At 36.3% G+C, this 24,384-nt stretch overlaps 1 protein-coding gene across 2 annotated transcripts in view; it reads right to left on the reverse strand.

Moving 5' to 3' along the window:
- The window catches only part of SH3RF3 (SH3 domain containing ring finger 3), a 566,022-nt gene extending 545,563 nt beyond the window's left edge, over window positions 1–20,459 (reverse strand). For both annotated transcript variants that reach the window (XM_031958770.1, XM_031958769.1), the window contains exon 1: window positions 17,500–20,459. In XM_031958770.1, the coding sequence (XP_031814630.1) occupies window positions 17,500–18,111 (612 nt within the window). In that variant the 5' untranslated portion in view covers window positions 18,112–20,459. The remainder of the gene's footprint in view (window positions 1–17,499) is intronic.
- Window positions 20,460–24,384: the final 3,925 nt, after the last annotated feature.

Below are 24,384 nucleotides of genomic sequence, written 5' to 3' on the forward strand. Positions count from 1 at the left end.
ATCAATATTTAAAAGTTAGAAATGTCATTTATGTTGTGAAAGATTATTCGGCCTCATTGAGTACTATCTGATCCCTATTACAACTACGGGTTTTAAATTACTAGTCTATCACTCTCTCTGTCTCCATCAATATATTTCTTTTCTTCTTACTCTCTTCTCCTCTCAGTACATGTTTCTCTCCTGTCTGTCTCCCTCTCTAGGCCTCCCTTAATCTGTTTGTTCTGTCTATCTGTCCAGGACTCTCTTCTCCCACAGGCTCCAGATCTTTCTTGGCTTTTTTTTCCTTCTCTCCTTCCTCTTTCCATCTCTTCCCTTATCTTAAATTCACATTTCAAACATTGACTAAATTATCCCATCACTGGACTTACAAATAATGACATGCAGTAATTTGAAATACAACTTTGACTGGCAGTAACTACATTTGTGTTATTCTGTGTTGTTTTGAAAAACAAAACACAACTAGGACTGTCCATGATTCATTCTAACTATTCTTTCTGCAACATTTATAAGCATTTTTTCTTTGGACCATATACAATACTATGTTTAGTACTCCAAAATAATTCACTGAAGTGTTGACTTATCACCAGATCTGTTGACCAGGCAGCAGATGGCAAAATATATATATAGCTTTATTTTGGGCCACAATATGGTACAAACAGTGCAATAAATTTACTATTCAGTAACAACAGCTTTGCTTGGCACTAGTAATGTTAACATTGCTGATGGAGGCCATTCCCTCACAACATAAAAGCTGTCACAGACCCAATTATTTAAACAATAATGCAGAATTTTAATAGGGTTTATGGTTAAAAAGAAACCTTAATGATGACTAGATCCAACTCTCTCATCTCACAACTGATGAAAGAGAAGAAGAAAGGTGGAGGCTTGTCAAAGCCCACACACATAGACAATTATTAATCAGGAGAACTGGCTTGTGATCTCAGGTGGTCTGGGTCCAAATACTGTATGTTTGTTGTTTTTGCCTTTCTTTATGTTTCCATTTTGTAATATACTCTCTGGCACATAAGGGATGTTTAATAAATGCTTGTTGACTTGACTCACACTGCTATGTGGCTGCTTCTTCCTTCTCAGCAATGCATAATCAAATTGTAAGTATATAAAAGTGTTTATAAGACAAAAATCTTTCAGGGAAAGAAATGAGAGAAGGACTGTTCATACTTGAACATCTATTTTTATTGTTTTTGTCCAGAAACAATCCCTCCTGATGCCCTCCCAGACCAATGGGAGAAGAATCTCTAAGCAATAAAACTCTAGAAGGGAAATTTGGTAATCATTCAATAAATGCTTTCTGGTTCATTTTCTAAAGGTCCGTAATTATCTTCTGATAATATCAATTTCTCCTTTAACCTTCCCTTCCCCTACCTCTTCAACATCAATTCTATAGCCTTCATAGCTAAGAATAGAGAAGGGTTTTCAATGACCCATTCTTCAGGTATAAAATAGCTCATTTCTTCCTTTACCTGAAGTTTGGCTACATGTAAGAGAGAAAAATGAAGAGGAAAAGACATGAATAAACTAACTAGATAGATGGGCATGTAATCATTGTAATAAAAGTACTTATTATCTACTAGGACAGCAGTAAACAGCAAAAATGAAAGTCTGTGACTGCAGAGAGCTTACATTCTAATGATAACCTTTTGATGCAATTTGATGGTATCCTAAAAGCAACAAGAAATGGGTTGATAATAAAAGCTCACTTTTATACAAAACCTTAGGATTTATCTCATTTGATCTTCAAAGCAAGGTAGATGCTAAGCACCATGCCCATTTTACAGATAATGAGAGAAGCTACCTGAAAAAAAAAAGGCATTTTTAATTTGAACTCATGCCTTGTGCCTACCTAACTGCACAACTACAGTTGCCTTTTTGTTGTTTGGATATAGTTATTCTTCTTCAGGTTAAGATTATATCTCAAATAGTTTCACTTTCCAAAAAAGAGAATGCCCTATGTTAAGGAAATATGATCTGGTAGTTTCTTGAGATATCTAATGAGGGAGAAATACAAATAAACCACGTACAGGATAAATAGAAAATAATGATGAGAGGGAAGGCATTAGAATTGAGGGGTGGGGAAAGACTACCTATAGAAGATGAGATTTAGTTATGGCTTAAAGGAAGCTAGGGAAGCTCATAGATGGAGATGAGAGAGAACATTCCAGGTTTGAGAAACATTCAGGAAAAACGTCCAGACCTGAAAGACAGAATATCTTGTTTGTGGAACAATAAGGAAGCCATGGAAGAAAATGGGATGGAGAGTAGGATGTAAAAAAGAATGGAAAAGTAGAAGGAGTGATGAAGGGCATTGAACACCAAATGATTTTGCATCTGATCCTAAAGAAGTAGGAAACTTCTACAGTTTATTAAGCGGGGAAGGGGAGGGAGTGACATGGCTGAATCATCATTTCAGAAAAAGTGCCTTAATGGCTAAAAGATGTTGGTTTGAAGTGAGTAGAGAAGATGGACAGATCCATCAGCAGTCTACTGTTAATAGTCCAGATGATGAGGGTTTTCACCAGAGTGGTAGCACTATCAGAAGGGAGAAGGGGAAGAGGTGGTATTCAGCAGATATAATAGTGAAATGAACAAGCCTTGGCAAAAAAAATGGATGGGAAATGGGGTGGGGTAGGTGAAAGATAGTGAGCAGGCACACCTAAATCACAAGCCTGAGGGACTAGGAAGATATTTATTACCTGTGCTAAGAACCAAGATTCCACAGACCCAGCCAGAATTTTTTTTATATCTTATTATCAGTATAATGGCTTTTCTTCTCTACATTGATAATTCTTTGAGTCTATAAATGTTACTTACTTCCTTTATACTGATCAATTACCTTGAAAATTCTTCAATTCTAGCACCCCTGGATTAGGGACCTTTTCTTATTTACTGAACTGATTCACACAGACATATAAGTGAATATCCAAACCACAAGTTTCAATTATTTATTTAGAAAATGAAGCAAAATTCAGACAGGAAAACTGCAGGGAGACAAGTCCTGTGTTCACTAAGCAAGTTTTTGGATCAATGCTAAATTAAAACACCATTCAGATGTAACCAAATCTGGAGTTCAAAACCCAGAAGAACAGCCCAGAGTCTTGATAATGGGCCTAATCCTCTGATAAGCATCTTCTTTCAATTGCTAAATTTACCTTCAAGAGAAAGGGTTCATATGTGCCAGCTTCTACTGCTGAAATCAGGAAGTTATTAAATTACCAGATGCCAGACTCCTTAGAACAGAAAGAGAAGCGTCTCTTTACTAGAAGCTGGATCCTAAGTTATCCCTAAGATAAGAGACTGGGAAATAAAGCAAGAAGCAAGGGCATCAATTCTTTTTTATATCAAAACTATTTAGGTTTGAGAGACTCAGAAAAAACTTTTAAAAGAACTGAATCTATAAAGCATGAGACTCTGAATTCAAATATTTACATAAATTCTTAACTTCATTTTAAAATCAATGCACCTGCCCCTCAAGTCTATAGATTACATTAAGAGATCTTAAAAGGGGTAGCCAACAACCTGACTTTACCAATAAACCCCATAGAAATTATTTTTAAAATATAGATGACATCCAGGTCCCCCCCCCCCCAAAAGAGCTTCCCTATTCCCTGGATCTTTTTTTTTTTTAAGCATTTCTGTGTACAATAAACCCAAATGCTTTCCATCACTAAACTAAGACCACTGGGAAACAGGACAGAGATGATGACTAACTGTGGTTGTTGTGAAACACAAAGCCAGCTGATCAAAACCTTGAAGGGCCAACAAACCAGCAATTGTCAAGAAAACACACAGCCCACAGAAGGGAATACTGAAGAAAGAGCACTGGCAACAGCTTGGGGAAACAAAAATGGATATAGACACAGAGCAGAACAGAGGCAACTAAAAGAACTGAAAGATGCCAGTTTGGATGGGTTGTAGGATTGATTTGGTTGTGAAAGATGTATTTTCATTGGTTAGCTGGTACCAAGGAAACAAACACTGGTCCATAGTCTATCACTAATTCTGTAAATCATGAAGATAACCCTCATCATTTATACAGGCCTCTAATATTACTATCATCTTATTTGAGCCTCAGAATAGTTCTGAAAGATAAGCACCATAGATATTATCATCCATATTTTGCAGATAAGGAAATTGAAGGTCATAGATGTTGAGTCACTTGCCTACAGTCACATAACACTTTACTGCAGTGAATCAAAAATTCATTGTAGATTCCACTACCTCCCCATAACTTATTTGGAAGGCTTATCTACTCTCCTGTCATCCACCAGGGAGGGATTTTTATATAAATTTATTACATATTTATTTGTAAAACGCCTTTTCTTCTAGCTGCTCTATCTTCAGGTAAAGCATAACTAATCAGTGGTAACCCAGGCATTTTTTCATTTCATTGGGGTTTATATCTGATTAGACTGAAGAATAATAAAGAAAGGTAGGATGATACTGATCATTATGATAATATTATTAGGTAATAATGTTATCATAATAATAATTATCATAAATATCATTTAGATAATACTGTAAAGTACTTTACAAATACTGTCTCATTTTATCCTCATGACAGCCCTAAAAGGTAAATACTTGTTTTATAAATAAGAAAAGTAGGGCAGAAGAAGGTTAAATGACTTGCCCAGAGTCACACAACTTGTCTGAGACAGGATTTTAATTCAGGTCTTCTAGACTCTATGACCATGGCTCTGTCCACTATGCAACTAAGCACTTTCCCCTTCCTTCATGCACAAAAGGGCTTCCTCCTTCTTGATATAACACTTTAATTATAGTCAGAAAGTTGCCATAAGTCCTGGAATTTGGCAAATAAATAACATCATTTCTCTAGCACTGTACAGATGAAGATCAGTAGAATATAAAAAAAAATGAGTCAATGCCTAGTTTGAGGATACATAAAAAAGGAATTGCAATTAATATCAACCATTTCCACACTGACCATGTAAGGATCATATACAATTCCTTAGAAAGTAGAAAAGAAAATTCAGACAACACCTAAATCAAATGGCAAGAAATTGCTGAAGTTTGGAAAAAGAATATGACTATATACAGGCAATCTAAGCAAAAATCACTTTGTACAAAGGACATATGAAATATGGAGTGAATGTCTGAATATTGCTGATATCAGTGATAGAAGTACTACTGCTTATATCAATTCACAAGCTTTTTAAAAAGGCAATCCAGCCTTTTTGAAGTTGAAGCAGGAAATGACCAAAAACAACAAGCAGTCTTTGGTTTAAACAGAAAATATCCTAATGATTAATTCCATATCACTTGGGCCTTATTATTTGGGCAAGATATCAACAATTTTGATATTTTATGAAAACCATCTATGGTCAATAAGTCACAGAACAATGGTTAATTTCATATAATCTGAGAATGCTAACATAAACTTGTTAAAGACCCTTTTGATCTACTAGTCACTAGTAGGTTAAAAACTTCTACAGATAATAATCCTCAAATAGTTATTTAGTAAGCTTTGACTATGTGCTGGGGAGTGTCCTGAGTGCCAAAGGATACAAAGACAAAAAACAAAAAAAGGGAACCTGTCCTCAAGGATCTTAAATTCTAAGATGAACATAAATAATCAAATATGAAGTACATACAGAATAAATACTTTGGGAAAAGGGTCCCTAGAAACTGATGAGAAAATTAAGCCAGGATAATGCAGAAGGAAGAACTTGAGCTAAATTTCAATGGAAATCAATGAATCTAAAACAAGTAGGTAAAATAAATTCCAGTCATGGAAGGCAGTCGATGCTAAGGAACAGAAATAAGAGTTGACTCATCATATATAGGGAACAACAAGTTCTTTGAACCACAAAGTATGTGAATAGGATTAATGTGAAAAGTAGAAAAAAGACAGGTTGTGAAGAGCTTAAAATGCTTTATATAGGAGTTTATATTTGTATTTTATTCTAGAGGTAATAAGGGAGTCAGTGTGGTTTATTGAGTTGTAGGGGAAAGGAAAGGCTAGTAGACTTTAGCAATAGTCTAAATGACAAATGATAAATGTCTCACCTAGGGAGACAGCATATGAATAGAAGGAGAAAAATATAAGAGTTATTGGCAAGATTTGCATGTGAGGGAGGAGTCAAAGAAAACACCAAAGTTGAGAACCTCTATGATGGTATTGCTCTTGGCAGTAATTGGAAAGTCTAGAATAGTTAATGAAAAGGAGTGACATATGAATTCTGTTTTGCATATTTGAATTTGAAATGCTTATATGATACCTAGTTTGGAAGGTCTACTAGGCAGATAATCATGCAGGGCGAGATATATAGATCTGAAAGTCACTTCCATAGAGACTAAAATTACAGCCAGGAGAAGTGATAATACATTAAGTAAAAGAATTTTGAGGGTATGACGCTAAGGAGGGGGCATGACATGGAGAACATTCCAACCAAGAATACGAAAAGAACTAGTCAGACAGGTAGGAGAACCAAAGGAAAATGATGTCATGAGAAATCCAGACAGGAGAAAGTATCCTGGAAAAAAAGCTGATCAACACTATGAAATATGACAGAGAGGTCAAAAAGGATGAGGATTCAGCAAAGACTCTTCCCAATTTGATAATTAATGGATCATTGGTATCTCTGGAGGGAATAATTTTAGTTGAATGATATAATCCAGATTTCAAAGAATTTAAAAGATAGTGGGAAGAGAGGGGATGATAGTACATAAACAACCTTTTCAAAAAGTTTGGCTAAAAAAGGGAAAAGAGATGTAAAATATTGGCTAGCAAGTATGGTAGAATCTAACAATGCCATATAGACAGAGGAAACTGGTATGTTTGTAGGCAGCATGGAAACAATCAATAGATAGGGAGACAATGAAAATTAGAAAAAGGAGATGATTGTGGGACAATCTATTGGAGAAAACAGGAGTAAGAGATGTAATGAATACATGTAGAGGAATGACTGCCCTCAATCAGGAAAAAGGCCATGTCTTCACAAACTAGACTAAAGGACAAAGGAATTGTGAGATGACAAGGAAAGAAGAGGAATCCTGTAACAAATGGTCTCAGTTTTCTTTATAAAGTATTAAGTAAGGTCCTCAACTGAGAGAGAGGAGGCAGGAATTCAATGGGAGGCTTGAGGAAAGAAAAGAAGTTTTTTAACAGAAGTTTTAAGAGTGATGGTTTGGTCTCTGAAGAAAATGGCGCCATATAAATGCCAAAGCAGTACATTAAACTTCTCATGTGATTATCATGATCCTTATGATGTATTCAGAGATTCTGGTTTATATCTATCCAAGATCACCAAAACTATAGTACCTAACTATAAACATTCTCCACAAAATATTTGGTTGGTTAGTGGATTTTTAAGCAATATAGAACAAACTTATGTTCATGTAAATTTAAATTTGGCAGATATACCTTAGAGCATCAATAATGGAATCCCAAATTTAACTGAATCCAAGGATATATTATAGCTTCTTTTAAGGATATCATGGAATTTTGAAAGAAGTAATTAACTGAGTTCTAAGAAATCACCAAAAAGGGTTTATGTAATTCTTCTAATGGTGGTGTTGGCTACATAAAGAATAGCAACATAAAGTAAACTTCAAAGAAAACAGCACTTCAGGTTTCAAATATATACTTAGAGCTTATAGATTTGCAAATCATTTTATGTTATTTTGCAAGTATTACAATCATTGTCCACTTTTTACAAATGAGGAAATTCAAATTTAGAGATAAAATGACTTGTAAAAGGTCACTTATCCAGCAAGTTACAGAGTAGATAATCATATATTTTGTTAAGTGATATATTATTAACTATTATGGAAATTCAAAACACATTCATGTTGAAAAACAAATTAAGCTTTGTGTTCAAACCTACAATTTAAGGTTGGCATTTTAAAGATATGAGCCACAGAGACCAAGAATCATATGAGAAAGGAACTGGACCAAAATTTTAGCTTGACAGTGTGCTTTCACATTTCAGCATGCATTCACAATAGTTGAGACATGTGACTATTTTTTTTAAGTATTAGAGATTTAGAAAGATCTTGGAGAATGGTCTTTAAGAATACAGAAGAATAGGATCACAGCATTTTTTTAGAGGTGGGAGGAATCCAAGTCATTATTCAAATTTGCTCAATTTATAGAAGAGGAATCTGTGCCCCAGGAAGATAAGATGGTTTCGTGAGGTCATACAATTAGTAAGGGAAATCAGAATTTGAACTTGTGCATTCTGATTCCAACTTAAGTGATCTTTTCACTGTACCAAAATCAAATATCTAAATAAGTTGTACAAATAAAATGTATCAACTTTAGCATGTTAAAACTAGTTTTGAAATTATAACAAACATGGGATAAGTATGAAAACTATACTAAGAAATTAGTCACAGATATCATGACACATGCCCAATACTCCATGGGCCATCTTTCATTCTACAAAGTATTGCTACTGTCCATTGTGCTGAAGTGTTCTGTGAGCATTTGGACACATAACCAATGGAACCTGGGGAACACATGAGATTTTTCTATAAGCCAAAGTTCTGGTTTTCATAGATTTCATTACTCTTATAATCAGCTACTGCATAGCATCATTTGATAATCTCAAAGTAAATATTAATATGCAATAATTTAAACTCTTGAATCAATATTTAGAAGTTAAAAGCTTTTCTCTAAGCAATATATTATCCTAAAAAGATAAACTAAGAATCCAAAAGCCTGAGTTCTAACCCTCAAACTACCAAGGACAATGGTGACCTTAGGTAAGTAACTTAAGCCTCTTTCTTTCTTCAAAGTCTTCATATACAAACTGGGAATGCAATAACCTATCCCTATCTACTAAAAACACACTACACTACACACACACACACACACACACACACACAGAAAGATGGATAGACAGAAGGATGGATGGATGGATGGATGGTGGACGGATAGATAGATGGATTGATGGATGTATGTACTTTGTACTTAGGATATATAGTGCATAAATTCAAAATGTTATAAGCACTGAATACAAATTGGAAAGCCCCCACATTCCAGCAAGATAGCAAAAAACTTAAAACACCAATCTTCCCTAATCTGATTCAATGATTATTTGACTCTTCAAATAGAAAGGAATATTTGAAAGATTGGTCATTACTTTCAGTAAAAAAAAAAAAAGCAACAGTTGTCAATAATTAATGCAGTCTGTGATCATAACATTTCATTTGCATTCATATAAACAGGATTTTCCCCTTATTGCCAGAATTTTATTTTTCTAGAGCAACAATAAAAGTTGTTCTCTGGGACTCAGATGGATACCAAATGGCAAATCCTAATAATTGTTCTTGATACTCCCAAGGTTTTAGAATGCTGGGGAAAAGACTTTCCATATATTGTAACTCAGTGGTTTCTCTGTGTATGCTGGCTAAAATTCTTATGTTTCCTGGCAAAGTGGCATGGGAGGCTGTACCCGGAGGTAATCCTTAAGTGAAATCAGATTAATATAATATACAAATGAAATTTTGAATAGCTGTATGGGAATTTGATGTCATTCCCTTTATGCCTCACAAGCAAAAACAATGGAGTCAACATCATGTTCTTTGAAAGCACTCAAATATCAAAGGAGATAGTTTATGCTTATTTCCAACACAACTACTATATCAAGCATTATGTGATATAAAAATAATCTGAGTTTTTAAAAAAAAAACTGTGAATGCCTTTTGGATGCTGAGAAAACATCAAAAGAAAAAATCTAAGAAACTATTGCTTCTTACTCACACATAGTGGTAAACCAATCCAAATCTAATTTTTTTCTAAAATATAAGTTTTCATCAGAAACACAAATTCCTAAAAGATAAATATAGCTATTCTCAAAATAAGAGATATCTATATAGTGTATGTGGCCAAAAAATTTCAAACAATAAATGAACACCTTTTTAATAAAATTTTTCTTGAGTGGTATTGGAAGGACCAATACCTTTTTTCTTTTTTTTTACCTTAATTTATAAAGGGATCAGAAGAGAGCAAATATGAGTTACTTGAAAATGTATTTTGAACTTGAATTGTGATGTGTACACAGTGTTCATTTCCAATTTGGAATGTTCTTTTGGTTTAAAATAAATCATTTAAGTCTCTTCTCTTAATTTAAGAATTTCTATTCTCCTCCCTGTCCTTTTTGCCCACTTTTTTATATCTACCTATACTTCACTTAAGTGTATATAGGAGCTCACGCACACATCTATTAAACAAAACCAAAATATCCTATTCAAACAAATGACTATCATATCACCTGTTAAGTATAAATACATTTGAAAGAACTAACTGAAACAATTCTCTTTTAGACTAGTTTTAGTGTACTTAAAAAAGCAATTCTATCATTAATATTCATAGACATTAGGTTATAAGATTTTTGATCAAAATGATAAAGCAATCACTTCTATGTAAAATTCAAACTGTGACTGCATTTTCTTTCCAACTGTGACAACTCAGTTAAGGAGGCTCTGCAAATAAGACGTGAATGTATATATTTTTATAAGTTTACTCTTCTACTAACACCTTCCCTGTTAGCCTTTTCTTTTAAGGTTAATTAAAATTTCAATAGGATAAACATTAGACATGCATTTCTAATTCAGTAACAAAAGCTCTTCCAAGCAACAGAAAATCTAATAAAAACTGACCCCTAGTTGGCAAGAGAAGCTACCAAAAAAAATTTCTCTCTCAACTAAAATCTTACTGATGTTTATTTCAAATATTGCACTCCAACTCCCTCCATCGTGATATTATCAGAAAAAGATAAAGTACAGATTGAATTGACATAATATGCCTTTGAAGTAAGTGCATAATTTAGACACAATTTTATCATGTTCCACAAAGCCATCAGGGCTACTGTGAATAGCTAGAACATAAAACAATTAGCACATAATTCTACTCTGTACAATCACACCATGAAAAAGCCTAATTCTATGCACTTGTAGACTGTTTATTGTCTCATACAGATTAAAAGTGCTGCATTTAGTTTTGTATTGGGGTCTTGCCAACCAACTGTATCAGCAACTCTGGGCAGGACTATTTTCCTTTCCAGCTTTTTTCTTAAGCAGATTAGTTTAGACTTCTTTCATTTTAATGAACCTTGTATGGATCAGGAGCACTGGGCTGGTTTCAAAGGAGAAGACAAAAAAGGAGAAAGCAACAGGTTCAGGGAAGTATTCTATATGAATTCTCATTAGTCTCAACTAATCCACAGTTACTAATCATGATCAGACTTTGAATAAAAAGCAAGATATTACTAACCTTTCAATCTTACTTAAAAGCTTCTAATAACATGTATAAAAGAGGTGCTTTGTGTAAAATAAAAAAGTGATCATACTAAACCATCTTCAACAGATACAAATTTTTAATTGTTTTCCCAGTTGAACTATGTCCATTTTCTGGCTATTCCCCCTGAATAACACTTGGTAAATGCAAGGGATATTTTTGTGTTAGGCTTTGAGTGAGATAAAAGGAAGGCAAGTCACTTAACATCTCCTAGATAAGTCACTTAACATCCCCTAGCCTCAGTTTCCTCATCTGTAAAATAGGTCAGTAATTAGAACACCTGGCTCAATTAAAGCACAATAATCCCAAAAACTATTGTGAGGATCAAATGAAATCTTGCATGTAAAGAATTTTGAAAATCTCATATAAGTACTAGCTATTAGGAGACACAAGCCATGTTAATTGGCCATCATATCTGTGATCTTGGTTGTCTTCATTTGAACCAAACAATAACTAATTCTTTTTTCTGGCCACAAATAAGTTATTAGTGTCAACTTTACAAAAGTAGATTAAATCTTATATGTGTTAAGATGAGTTCTAACTCCCAAAGGGCAAAACTAAGATCGAGGAATGGAAATTATAGAGATGCAAATTTGGGCTTAATATAAAGAAAATATTCCTATCAATCAGGTCAATCCTAATAGTAGCTAATTGGCATGGATATGGGTCTGGGCCTGGAATAAGGAAGATCTGAGTTGAAATCTAGTCTCTGACACTTCCTAGCTGTGTGATTCTGGGCAAGTCACTTAATCTTTGTCTTCCTCAATTTCCCAAACTATAAAATGGAGATAATAATAGCTCCTACTTCCCAAAAGTATTATGAGGATGAAATAATAGTTATAAAATACTTAGTACAGTGTTTGGCACACAGTAAGTCTTAATAAATATTTGTTCCTTTCCCCATCTCTTTCAAGTGGGCTGCCTCAGGAAATAGTAGGTTCTCCATCTTATTGTCTTAAAGGCAACAGTGTTGGGGAGATTCTAGGTAGAATTCTTGTTTAGGTATAGGTTGGACTAGATGGTTCTGAGGCTTGGATTCTTTGAAGATCTTTAGAAAATATTCTTTTAAGGTTTTAAAGCAATTCCTTCTAAACATTTATGTAATAAAAGAATAAAATGTTTGAACTTGCAGAGACTGAATTCCAAGGAAGCCTCTACCTAAGGATTAGACTCTTATTTCTATGAGTAAATAAGGGCCTAGAAAAGTTAAGGGACTAACATATGTTATAGTTTATTATCCAATGTGTTCATAGTGACTAATGTGCAATTTGCAAGAAATATAGAATCACTTGCCTTAAAAATTCTCTTGAGACTAAGGATCTCCCTTCCAGTGGGGTGTTTTGGTTTGGCCTTCCAAACCATTCAAGTCAGATTTTAATTAAATTATTTGTCCTTCAATTCATAAAATAAGGAGATATTCACTTCAAGGTTCAGACATAGAATCTGGCTTTTTCAAATTGATCCATTTAAACAGAACCTTCAACTTTGAAACACATGAAATCTACAGTAATTAACAAAAAAAAAAAAACAGATAAGAATCAGCCTGACATCATAAAAAGCAATGCTTATGCTTATTATGTTGTTTTAACCATGAATGTTTTCCTACTTCCATTACTCTATTGATTAGAAAATCTCCTATGGTTTGGAATTTACACTTAAGCTAGCACCTACAATATCCTTTTGAGACTAGTATGAAAATTATCAATTAACAAATCATTAGGATAGTTTTAACATATCGCAGTGATGGTCCTATTATAACATGAGACTCCATGAACTTTTGTCACAAGGATTCAATGTGATTTTTATGTACAATAAAGTAAAGGAGACCTGCTTAAAGGTCCTTATACATAGGGAGCACTCAAATATTTGTTGATTTAAATGCAAAACTGACTTCCAACTAAAGTCCTTTACCTGACAAATTTAAGGAACTACTTAATAAATAATAATCCTTATATTTACAGAGTTCTCACAGCACACAAATTGACATGGCTAACAAAGTAAGAACCGTGTTTCTATAATGCCAGCAGGCTGCTACTGAGTACCAAAAACTCAAAACTTGAATAAACAAGTTTATTTACATTTTAACTTTTTTTGGATAAAACTGACTAGTAAAATAGCTTAGTTTTAATCTTAGGGTTAAACCAAGTGACCTTTATGGTCCCTTCCAACTCATTACCCAAAGCATGAATTTAATAATCAATGTCACAACAAGTAGTCATTTATCCAACACTTAAACATCTCCAATGATTGTGAACACAATACCTCACTCAATGACCCATTCTACTACACTGCTTTAATTATTACAAAATTCTTCCTGGTATTGAGCAAAAATCTTCATCTTTATAATTTCCATCTATTAATCCAGGTTCTGTACTCTGGTATGATGTAGAAAATTCTGATTCCACTTCTCCATAATAATTCTTCAAGAATGCAAAGATAGTTACCATGTTCCATCCAAGCAATCTTTTCCATGGATTCTGCATTTTGGGTTCTCATTCAGCATCTTTTCCATATCCCTCATCATACTGGTTATACTCCAATTTGTTGATGTCCTTCTTAAAATATGATTCACTCAGACTATAGTAGGACTATTGAAAATAATATCTTTGATTTGGATGGTAAATTTATTAATGCAATCTAAAAGTTATAATAGCTTTGAAGAGGGGCCTCATTCTTATATTCAAACTTAGAGTCAAAATAAATTCTCTCTTTTTTATATGAATTATTATTTAGTCACACATTTCCTTATACTTGGTTTTTCATGCTAGGTACAGGCTTTTACTTAAAATAAATTCATGTTAAAATTAGGTTTCAAATATGGATCTTTGAGAACTAAAGATTCTGAAACTGTCTTCAACAAATGAACCAATCCTCCCTGGTTATATCATCCCCAAGTTTAAAGGGCATGTTAACTATGTTTCCATCCAAGTCAATGATACAAATGGAATATGGAGTAGGCCTGAAGACAGGCCTGAGGCATCCCATCAGAATGCCTCATCCAGATTAGCATTAATTGTTTAACTGATACTTTTTTGATCTGGCCAATCAATTATGGATCAAGCTAAATATACAACCATCTAATTAATATTTTTATATACCATTCCACAAGAATATTGAGAGAAAAATGTGCCAAATATCTCACTGAATGTAGGTGTAATGTATTTTCTTATTCATACTAGAAATACTAACTTGTCAACAAAGTAAATGAAGTTAGTCTGAAAGGATTTATTTGTCCTTAATGAACACTCACAGATTTCTAGTGAATACTAAATGCCTACAAAGCATCAATAAAATAATTTGTTCTAGAACTTTGTTGGCCATAGATTCATTCATTTGCATTTTATAGAACACACCTACATCCTTAAAACAAAATCAGGAAATACTCAACCATCTCTACTACTGGGTATCTCTCCAATCCTCCAGGATTCCTCAAATATTAACCAAGATTCAGTAGTCACTTCTGGTTATTCTTTCAGATTTAATATGATACAATTTATTCCAAATGTGATCAGAAGGTATTTAATAAAGCTTGTTGCTTTTGAATAGCTAGAGATTCTTTTACCATTTCCTCACTTGTCCTGGGTTTCAACTACTTCCAAACCAAAGGATGAATCCTTTTCACGCTAAAGATCATTCTTCTGGATAAATAGGGACAAAATACCTTCTTCTCCCCTACTTTTGGCTATTAATATCTAGGTATGGGCAAAATACCACATAAATTCCTGAGTAATTGGTCATAACATCAAACTTTTAACAGAATTCAGTGATGGTACCTTTCAAGTGGGCATGAAGGGAAAGAACTAGTGAGTAATAAAATATTTTTTGTTGTTGTTTAATAAGTCATAAAATATTTAACAAGCAAAGGCATACATTAGAGAGCAGTGCTCAATTAGTGGGTCAGAAAATATGGCTCTACTCCAAACTACTCTATTAACTATTTGACCTTAAGTAAGTCATTTGACTTCCAAGCCTGGGTTTTCCTGTAAAATGGAGATAATATCTGTCATCACTATCTAATAGTTTTACTGTGAAAATCAAAAAGAGAAGAGAAGTGAAATAAATTGCAAAAAGTACTATACAAGATTCACACTATATATATATATATATATATATATATATATATATATATATATATCCTTATATAAAAGCTCTTAAATTCAGTTAATTAAAATCCCACTTTAATCATTCTGACTCTATTAACAATTTCAATAATTACCTTCAATAATTACCTACTAACAACTTCAATAATAAAAGGATGCAAGAATATAAAATTACAAGTGAAATTCTGTGGCAGTGATCTTCCATATTCAGAGGCCATATATGAAAAGTTTTGTTTCAGGAAAATTCATGCAAAAATCACTGTAAATATTTACCAAAGTATTACCCAGTGGAAAAGATGCATTTTTCCCTTAAAAACTAAATGAAAAAAACACTCTAGATTGAGTGTTCCAAAAAGTTTAGAAACAGAATAGTATGTGTTTTCAGAAGTTATAGAGAGATAGCTTAATGATAAGCATTTCCTTTGAGAAGCAAACTGCATCCCCTGTTCTCCCCAAGAATAGTTCTCTAAGTAATATATATTAGGTCAAACAATAATAAAGAAGAGGAAAGAAACTTAATATACTATGGTTCTGTGCCCATGTAGACTGAGTTTGGAGCTGGACTTATCATTTTTTAAAAACTGAACATTCTCTTGATTCTGAATTAGACAATAGTGACAAGCAAATATTTCTTAGGTAGATCTACTAAAAAGAACTATAATTGGAAGTATGAAGAGAATGGCTTTTCTAAACATTCTCTAAAATGTGGTCAGCCTTTTTGAGCACCATTTATCAATCCAATTGGAATGTCAGGACAAAGTTTTTTTTTTTTTTAAATTTCAATAATTTCATTGTATTATATGATTTCATAACATTTCAACAATATTATAACATGTTTATGAATTATTTAAATCAAACCCTCTCTTACCTATCAGTTCCTCAGAGGGGAAAAAGATTAGCTCATTTTATATGAGTGAAATAAAACCATGTTTCCAACCTATTGATGTTGAGCTTTTTTTAACCTTAAGAATGGATTATGGAATTGTTCACCCCATTTAAAAAATATACTACAGGTTACTTCTCACTTAACCAGCACGGTACAGTTGCCCTTCACAGAAGAATCCCCACCGGGTGTCAGTGAAAAAAGGATAAGTAAGACTAAGCAATCACTAGATCTAAAAGATTTTGAAATCAAATCACAAAAGCCTTGAAAGAGATGACCCCATTGGCTAAAAACTAGAAGCAGTGGAAAGCCGCACAAACCTAGACTAACGACTCATGTGGGAATGCAAACCTTGCCCTGCTAAGAGCTATGAAAAAGACAATCGCTTCCTGGCAGATGCTGCCAAGTCCAGTCCAGGGCTCAGCCAAAAGGGATCCTTTAGTCACGTGACTATTAACTCTTTCGCTTCTTCCCAAAGAGGATTTTGATTTACTTTGCTTTAACCAAACTCAACTCCCCCAAACAGTGCCTTTCTCTCCATCTACAAAACACAAACAGTTGAGGCATACCGCCCCCCCCCCAATTCCCATCAAAGGCAGGGTAAGGGGAGGGGGCTGAAGAGGGAGAGGGAAGGATTGATAGAAAAACTTTATTCACCTACAATACAAAAGAACAATGGACTTCTTTAGTCTGCCAACTTAAGGTTTCAGTAGTGAGAATATGAAATAAGGAGGTGATTCCCAAAGGGCTGAGTATTGAGAGAATCCACGAAAGGAAGGGGGGGGGAGTGTATAAGATTAATGGAAATCTTATAGGAATATAGCGGGGCAGGGAACTATAAACCAGGATGCTGGAACCTTGAGGACAAGTGAAACACGAGCACAAGGAAAGGATAGTTTTATTATGTGTCCCCGAAGAGATATTTCTAAGCACAGGTGGTTGTGGGAAGAAGGGGCTAAGGAAGGAATGAGGGGCAGGTGAGAAATAGCAGGTGCAATAATTCCAGAAACTAGTAAATGATAGGGTACAGGAGTTAAGACTTGGGGTTGGAATAGAGAAATGTTAGAAAACTCCCAGGAAAAGCAAACCATAGAGCGGGAAAGAGTGGCGGGAGGCGGAAAAGTAGTGTGAGAACACGTGAAGAAAGAGCCCGCGCCATTCGCGGTTTGCGTTTCTTGAGCCCTTCTCTACTTCTCCTAACCCAAGGCACTTCGTTGTTCGTGGCGGTAGGTACCCACCTTTCCCAGTAGGGCGCTCCTGCTAGCTGCGGCAAGCTCTCGAAGACTGGCTGCTGCGCTGGTGCCCCCGGAGATGGTGGCGGCGGCTGCGGCGGCGGCTGGGTGATAGGCTGGGGACCCCGGGGCATTGCTTCCACCTCCTCCACCCACTCCTGCTGGGATAGGACCATGACCTCGGGCCGTGGGGCTATTCCCGTTGCTGCTGCAGCTGCTGCTTCCACCTCCCCCGCCGCTGCCTCGGGGTCTCTGGCGGATGCCATCTAGCAGCCTGACGAGCAGGATGTTGGCAGGCAGTTCATCCACCCCACAGCCCACCAGGATGCGACACTCGGGGCAGCGCAGCTCGTGGCGAGAGCAGACGATGCTCTCTAGACAGCGGCGGCAGAAGGTGTGTTGGCACGGAAGCACCTTGGCAGTAGTGTCCAGACGTTCCAAGCACACCGAGCACTCCAGTAAATCCAGCAAGGAGGACTCGTCCATCTCTTCTCCTGCTGCTACTGCTGCTGCGGCTGCTGCTCGCCTCCTCCTTCTCTCCCCTTGCCTTTCCTCTTCTCCTTCGTTCTGCGCTGCAGCGGCTTTGGAAGCGCACAACCAAGACGCTCCTAGGAGCATGGAGTCCGATGGTGGCGGCTGCAGACAACGCAGCAGCCCTAAGTCCCGGGTACTGTGGGCCTGCCGCTGGCAGGAGGCATCGGTGCAGCCACCCTCCAGGGGAGACGCCGAGAAGGGGACCCAGCCAACTTCATCCACAGATTAACAGCGGATGTGGCCAGGAAACGCTAGGAACGAAGATCAATGGGGAAGGGGGAGTTTTCCAGCTCCCTGCCTCGATCTCTGGACGTGATGTCACCACCTCCCCTTTTCCCAAATGTTCTGGGTCCCGAAGGCTACAGGAGCAGCAATGAAAAAGTGGTGCAGAAACAGCCCTTCGGACCGGCTTCAGGAGTTACGCGCTCTCTGGGGAATCCTTACTAAGCTCCAAGCCAATACCTCACCCAGCCTTGCGGCTGGATCTCCAGACCCCCCCACCCCCAAGTTCTAGGACCTCCCAAGCAAGTCAGCTGTCCGCCAAGCAGAGGGCAGGCAGGCATTAGGATAAGATGAGCTACACCTGTCTCCCACGCGTATCCACGGGTGGGGTGGGGCACAGAGGGTAAAATCAGCCGGGGGAAGGGGGACTGGGCTGACTTAGTGGGTTCCAAAGGTTCAATGGTGGTCCAGGGCAACAGTGAGGTATCCTTCAGACAGAGGAAAGTAAGAAAGCAAACGCAGAAGCAACTGGACCAGCAAGACAAGAGGAGTCTCAGGAGCTTTGTCAGAGCTTACCCACCGCAGTCCTGCCAAACTGTACCGCCTCCGCGGCTTCTCCATGGGGCTTCCCACCACCTGATCACAGGTCCCTATCGCCTATCCACCACACCATCCCCGGAGCTCTTGGCGTTAGCTGGATCCTCCCTTTTCCTCCAGGAAAAAAAAAAAAGTACACTGCAAGCTAGGACTGAAACAAACTGGCAGGGAGTCAGTCACCTTCACTGCAGGATGCTGGGGACACAAGATGGGTGGAGGTAAAGGGAAAGGTCAAAAATCCACTTCTTAATACAATAATTCGTTCTTCCCTCTAATTGACTGGTGGCAGCTAGTTATCCACCTTATATAATTCTCCCGGAGTCGTGAAAAAGAAAGACGGAGAGCACCCTTCAATTCTCTCTCCTCATCACTGATAAACTCTCTTTTTCCTATAGATTATCACCATTTTCTCATCCCCAGTAGAAAGAGATTTACCGTGGAACTCAGAAATTTGGTCAAGCTGATCTGAAGCGAAAGGGGTCATAAAGTTTTGTCTGTGTTGTGAGAGTCCTTGTCTTCATCGCTGGAGCCTGTTGTGATTGGGATTTGTTTGTTTTGATTTTAAGAGAGACTTGGGCAGAGGACCAGATGCATCATTCCAGACCGCTAACTCCCTAGAGCATCCTAAGCCTTCTACCCTCTGCTCCTCCAGAGGAATGACAGCTCCAACGATGCCCTGGGATGCTGCTGCAGCCGTCAGGGCTGCTCCAGCTAAGCTTGGTATTAGCACTGGAAAGGAGAGATTCCTGAAGTTCGCACTGGCTGCGCAATTTACCGTGCATCTGTTCTCCAGGACAGTCTACGCACTTGACCCCCCGGCTCCAAACCCGTCTCGGCAGCTGCTTGAGCAAGGCCTCCGGCAAAACTGCAGATCCTTCAATGTTTTGTGCCCTCTTGCTGCCCTCAGTACCCAGCAGGGACACACTGCCCCTCCTCTGACTGAAAGCTTTCGCCACAGAAACTCTCCGTGCTCTCCCACATCCAAAGAAAGGCAATTCCAATGATTGAGATGTCTTGAAAGCCTCCAGTTTCTCCCACTGCAACAACCTCTTCACTCCTACTCGAATTTCCCTTTGGCTAAGAGAAGAGGGATGATTGGGGGAGGCAAAAAATCGATTTCTCCTTCCCGACCCCCTGGATCAGGAGAGCGTCAGAGCAACGGAAATACGTACGGGAGGAACTGGAGAAGCTGGGGAAGTTTGGTAGGTTTGCTTGCCAACTGGAATGAAGATATTCCCTGCAGCGCGCTGCCCCCTCGTGGTAGTTTCCTGTCCCAGGTCCAGATTTTGTCAAAATTTGTCTCCAATGAGTGGCTCTTGGGTTCGAAGTCTTCTTGGCTGACAGGATGAACATTTACTTCTTACACAGTAGTCACAGCATCTTCACAAGGTCAGAGTATCTCAGGTACATTCGGTTCCAGAACTTTTCAAAAAAGGGAAGAACATTCTAGCACCTACCACACCCTGAAAATGATGAACCTAGATCATGAAGGTCACTCTCTCTTTGTGTGAAGGGGGAATTGGCTTTTAGACCAAAAGATATTATAAAAGGACCTTGAAGATCATGTTCCATTCTCCAATTTTACAGATGGAGGGTGGACCTGAGGCTTAGAGAGATTGTGAAGATTTGCTACATAAGCAACTTATAATTCCCATTTTGAACTTTAAAATATCAAATCATTTTGACCATCACTAAATAATCTCTCCTATTTTGAAATTCATGTTATCTCCTTATGCTTGTCATCTAATTTAAACAACTAAACTCCCTATATCTACACAGACCCAGACCATGCTTCATATCCCTTCCTACTGTGCACCCTAGATATCTTCCCATTGCTAAATTTACTTACAATTCCCCTCCTCCTCAGTTTTCCACATCTTGTTCTCTCATCAAGAACTAAATCAATGCTATTATATTATCATTGTTCCTGGAAAGAGTGTCAGTTGATTTTTGTAAGGATCAACTCAGCAGCCTTGTGATTCCCCAGACACTCCCCTTCCTTGGTCACCACTCTAATAGAGGGATTGTCCATCTCTATTAGAATAAGCTCCTTGAGTTAAGGAAGTGGCTTATCTAGATGATTGTGTAGAATTTCCAGCCTAAGACCTAATAATAATGTAATGATTTTTCCCCTCTCACTCATTCATACTATCTCTTGTATTTTCTTACAGTCCTCTATACTAGCTTCCATGGTGTGCTTATCTTGTTTGATCCATTCCAAAGTCAAATTCACCTCCATTCACAACCTTCTTTATTTTTATACCATCTCACTCCCACTGAACATGCTTCATCATGACCTCACATCTCCCGTTTCCCCCTACTTTCCTCATTTCAATGATGCCCTTTTCTTTTCTTAAAAATAGCATTCTTTTCTTTTAAAATTTTGAGTTCCAAATTCTCTCTCTCCTTTCCACCCCTCTCCCATCCACTGAAAAGGCAAGCAAAAAGATATCATTTATACATATGAAATCATTTCCATATTAGCCATATCACTTTTTCTGAGTGAAATAGAGAAAGCTCTATTTCAATCTGCATTCAGAAATCATCAGTTCTCTCTCTGGAAATGAATGCATTATTTTCATCATGAGTCCTCTATAATTGTCTTGGATACTTATATTGATCAGAATAGCCAAGACTTTTATGGTTGATCATCATCACATTATTGTTACTGTGTGTAATGATTTCCCAGTTCTCCATTTCATATCAGTTCATATAGATGTTGCTATATTATTTTCTGAATCCATCCTTCCTCATCATCTCTTATAGCACAATAAATAGTACTCCATCACAGTCACATGTCACAGCTTCTTTGGCAATTCCCCAATTGATGAGCATCCCTTCAATTTCCAATTCTTTGTCATCATAAAAGCTGCTTTAAATATTTTGGTATTATATATATATATATATATATATATATATATATATATATATGTCTTTTTACTTTTCTTTTGATCTCTTTGAAGTATAGACCTAATAGTGGTATTGCTGAGTCAAAGGGTATACACAGCGCTATTGACTTTTGGACATAGTTCCAAACTTCTCCAGAATTATTGGACCAGATAACACTCTACCAATAGTTTATTAATATACCTATTTTACCCATTTTCTCTCATGCTTATCAGCATTTGTCATTTCTAATAAATGTAAGGGGAAAATTTAGAATTGTTTTAATTTACATTTATTCAGTCAATAATGATTTAGATCATTTTGTGTCACTATAATTTTGATACTTCATCTGAAAACTGCCTGTTCAGATACTTTTTACCATTTTTCAATTGGAAAATGAATCTTATTTTTATAAATTTGACTCAGTTCCCTATATAATTGAGAAATAATGCCTTTATCAGAAAATCTTGCAGTAAAAGTTTTGAAGTTCATTATTTACGATATCTTTTAGCAAAATGAAGTTTCCCTGTATTTCTTTTAATTAGGTCTATTTTTGCTTTTGTTTTGTCTGAGATCATCATTGTTACTCCTTTTTTTTTTTTTTAACTTAAGCTGAAGCTTAATAGATTCTGTTCCTACCCTTTGTTGTAACTATGTATATGTCTTTCTGTTTCAAATGTGTCTCTTATAAACAATATATTGTTGAATTCCGGTTACTAATTTTTTTTACTATCTGGTTATGTTTTATGAGAGAGCTCATCCCATTCACATTTATAGTTGTGATTACTATATATTCCTCTTCATCCTATTTATTTCTGTTTATTCTTTTTTTTCTTTTTATCCTGTCCTTCCTCAAAAGTTTGTTTTGTTTCTGACCAAAAACCTCTCTTCATCCTCAATCCATTTTATCACTCTCTCCCCTCCTATTTCCCCATTGGGTAAGTTACATTTCTATACACAATTGTATTTGTGTGCGTGTATTATTTTCTTTTTTCTTTGAACCAATTCCAAACAGACTAAGGTTCAAGCACTTCCTGCCACCACCTCCCATTTTCGATTCACTGTAAAAGCTCTTCCTTGTGGACCTCTTTATATGAAAAAGTTTTCCTTATTCTAACTCACCTTCCCCTTTTCCCCCAGTGCATTCTTCTTTCTTACTCCTTTTATTTTTAGACATCCTCCATGCCCTCCATCTATGTAGATTCCATCTAACTGTACTAATAATGATAAAGTTTTTTGGCATTACTTCTGTCATCTTTCTATATAGAAATGTAAAAAGTTTAATTTTATTGAGTCCTTGATTATTATTTTCATGTTTATCATTTTATGCTTCTCTTGAGTCCTGTGTTTGAATATCAGATTTTCTATTTAACTCTATTTTATCAGAAATACTAGAAAGTTCTGTATTTCATAAAATATCCATTTTTTCACTGAAGTATTATACTCAATTTTTCTATTTAAGTTATCTTGGTTGCAATCCTAGTTCCTTTGCTTTCCAGGATAGTTTACAGCTGCTAAAGCTTTTGTGATCCTGAATGTGGTGGCATATTTAAATCATTTCTTTCTGGTTGCTTGCAATACCCTTCATCTAGGAGCTCTCAAATTTGACTACAATATGCCTGAAAGTTTTCATTTGGGGATCTCTTTCAGGAGGTGACTGACATTTTTTCTCTTTCTATTTTATCCTTTATATCTAAGATATTGAGGCAGTTTTCCTTTATAATTTCTTGAAATATAATATCTTTGCTCCTTTTTTTCTATTATAGCTTTCAGGTTTTTCAATAATTCTTAAATCATCCCTCCTCATTCTATTTTCCAAGTCAGTTATTTTTCTGATTTTGTTTTTTACTGTTCTTCAAGTCTTATTTTTCCACTTCTAATTTTTAAGGAATTGCTCTCTTTAGTGAGCTTTTGTATCTCTTTTTAACATTAAGCTAGCTCTATTACTTAAGGAATTCCTTTCTTTAATGAATTTTTAGATCTTCTTTTCCATTTGACTTATTTTACTTTTAAAGAATTTTTTCTTCATTGAGTTTTTGTGCCTCTCTTACCATTAAGCCAATTCTGTTTTTAAGATGTTATTTCCTTAAATATTTTTGTGTATGCACCTCTTTTACCAAGCTGTTAATTCTTCTTTCATAATTTTCTTGCATCCTTTTGATTTCTTTTCCCACTTTTTCCTTTACCACTCTTATGTCTCAGTTGACTCCAAGACCCATGACTGGTGCTGCTTCCATGCTCTGAGCTATTTTCCACACTGGTGTACCAGACCTCTCCTGCCTAAGTTGTCCTATATTGTCTTAGCTTAAAAGATATCTCACTGATCTTTTCTCGACTCTGCTGCTTCAAAACATGATTTGAGGAGTTATTTTAAAGGTGTTTGAAAGAAAATGTTGGGAGATTAAGCTGGATTTCTGTCTATACTCTACCATCTTGACTCTGCCTCCCTTCCCTTTTCAGTACTCCAAGATCCATAATTTCAAGAGCTAAATATTTCCTCTGATTGCAACCCCTTTAGGTGATCTAAAAGGAACTATCATAGCTGAGACGAGCTGATTTTTGGAAGACGTCTTTCTCTGGCCATATATTTGAAATATTTAGGAATTGGTAGAACCATCCAATATTCAAGCATAGGCTTTGAGAACCCAGGGT

Source organism: Sarcophilus harrisii, chromosome 3, assembly GCF_902635505.1.
Source record: "Sarcophilus harrisii chromosome 3, mSarHar1.11, whole genome shotgun sequence".
Taxonomy (NCBI): Eukaryota; Metazoa; Chordata; class Mammalia; order Dasyuromorphia; family Dasyuridae; genus Sarcophilus; species Sarcophilus harrisii.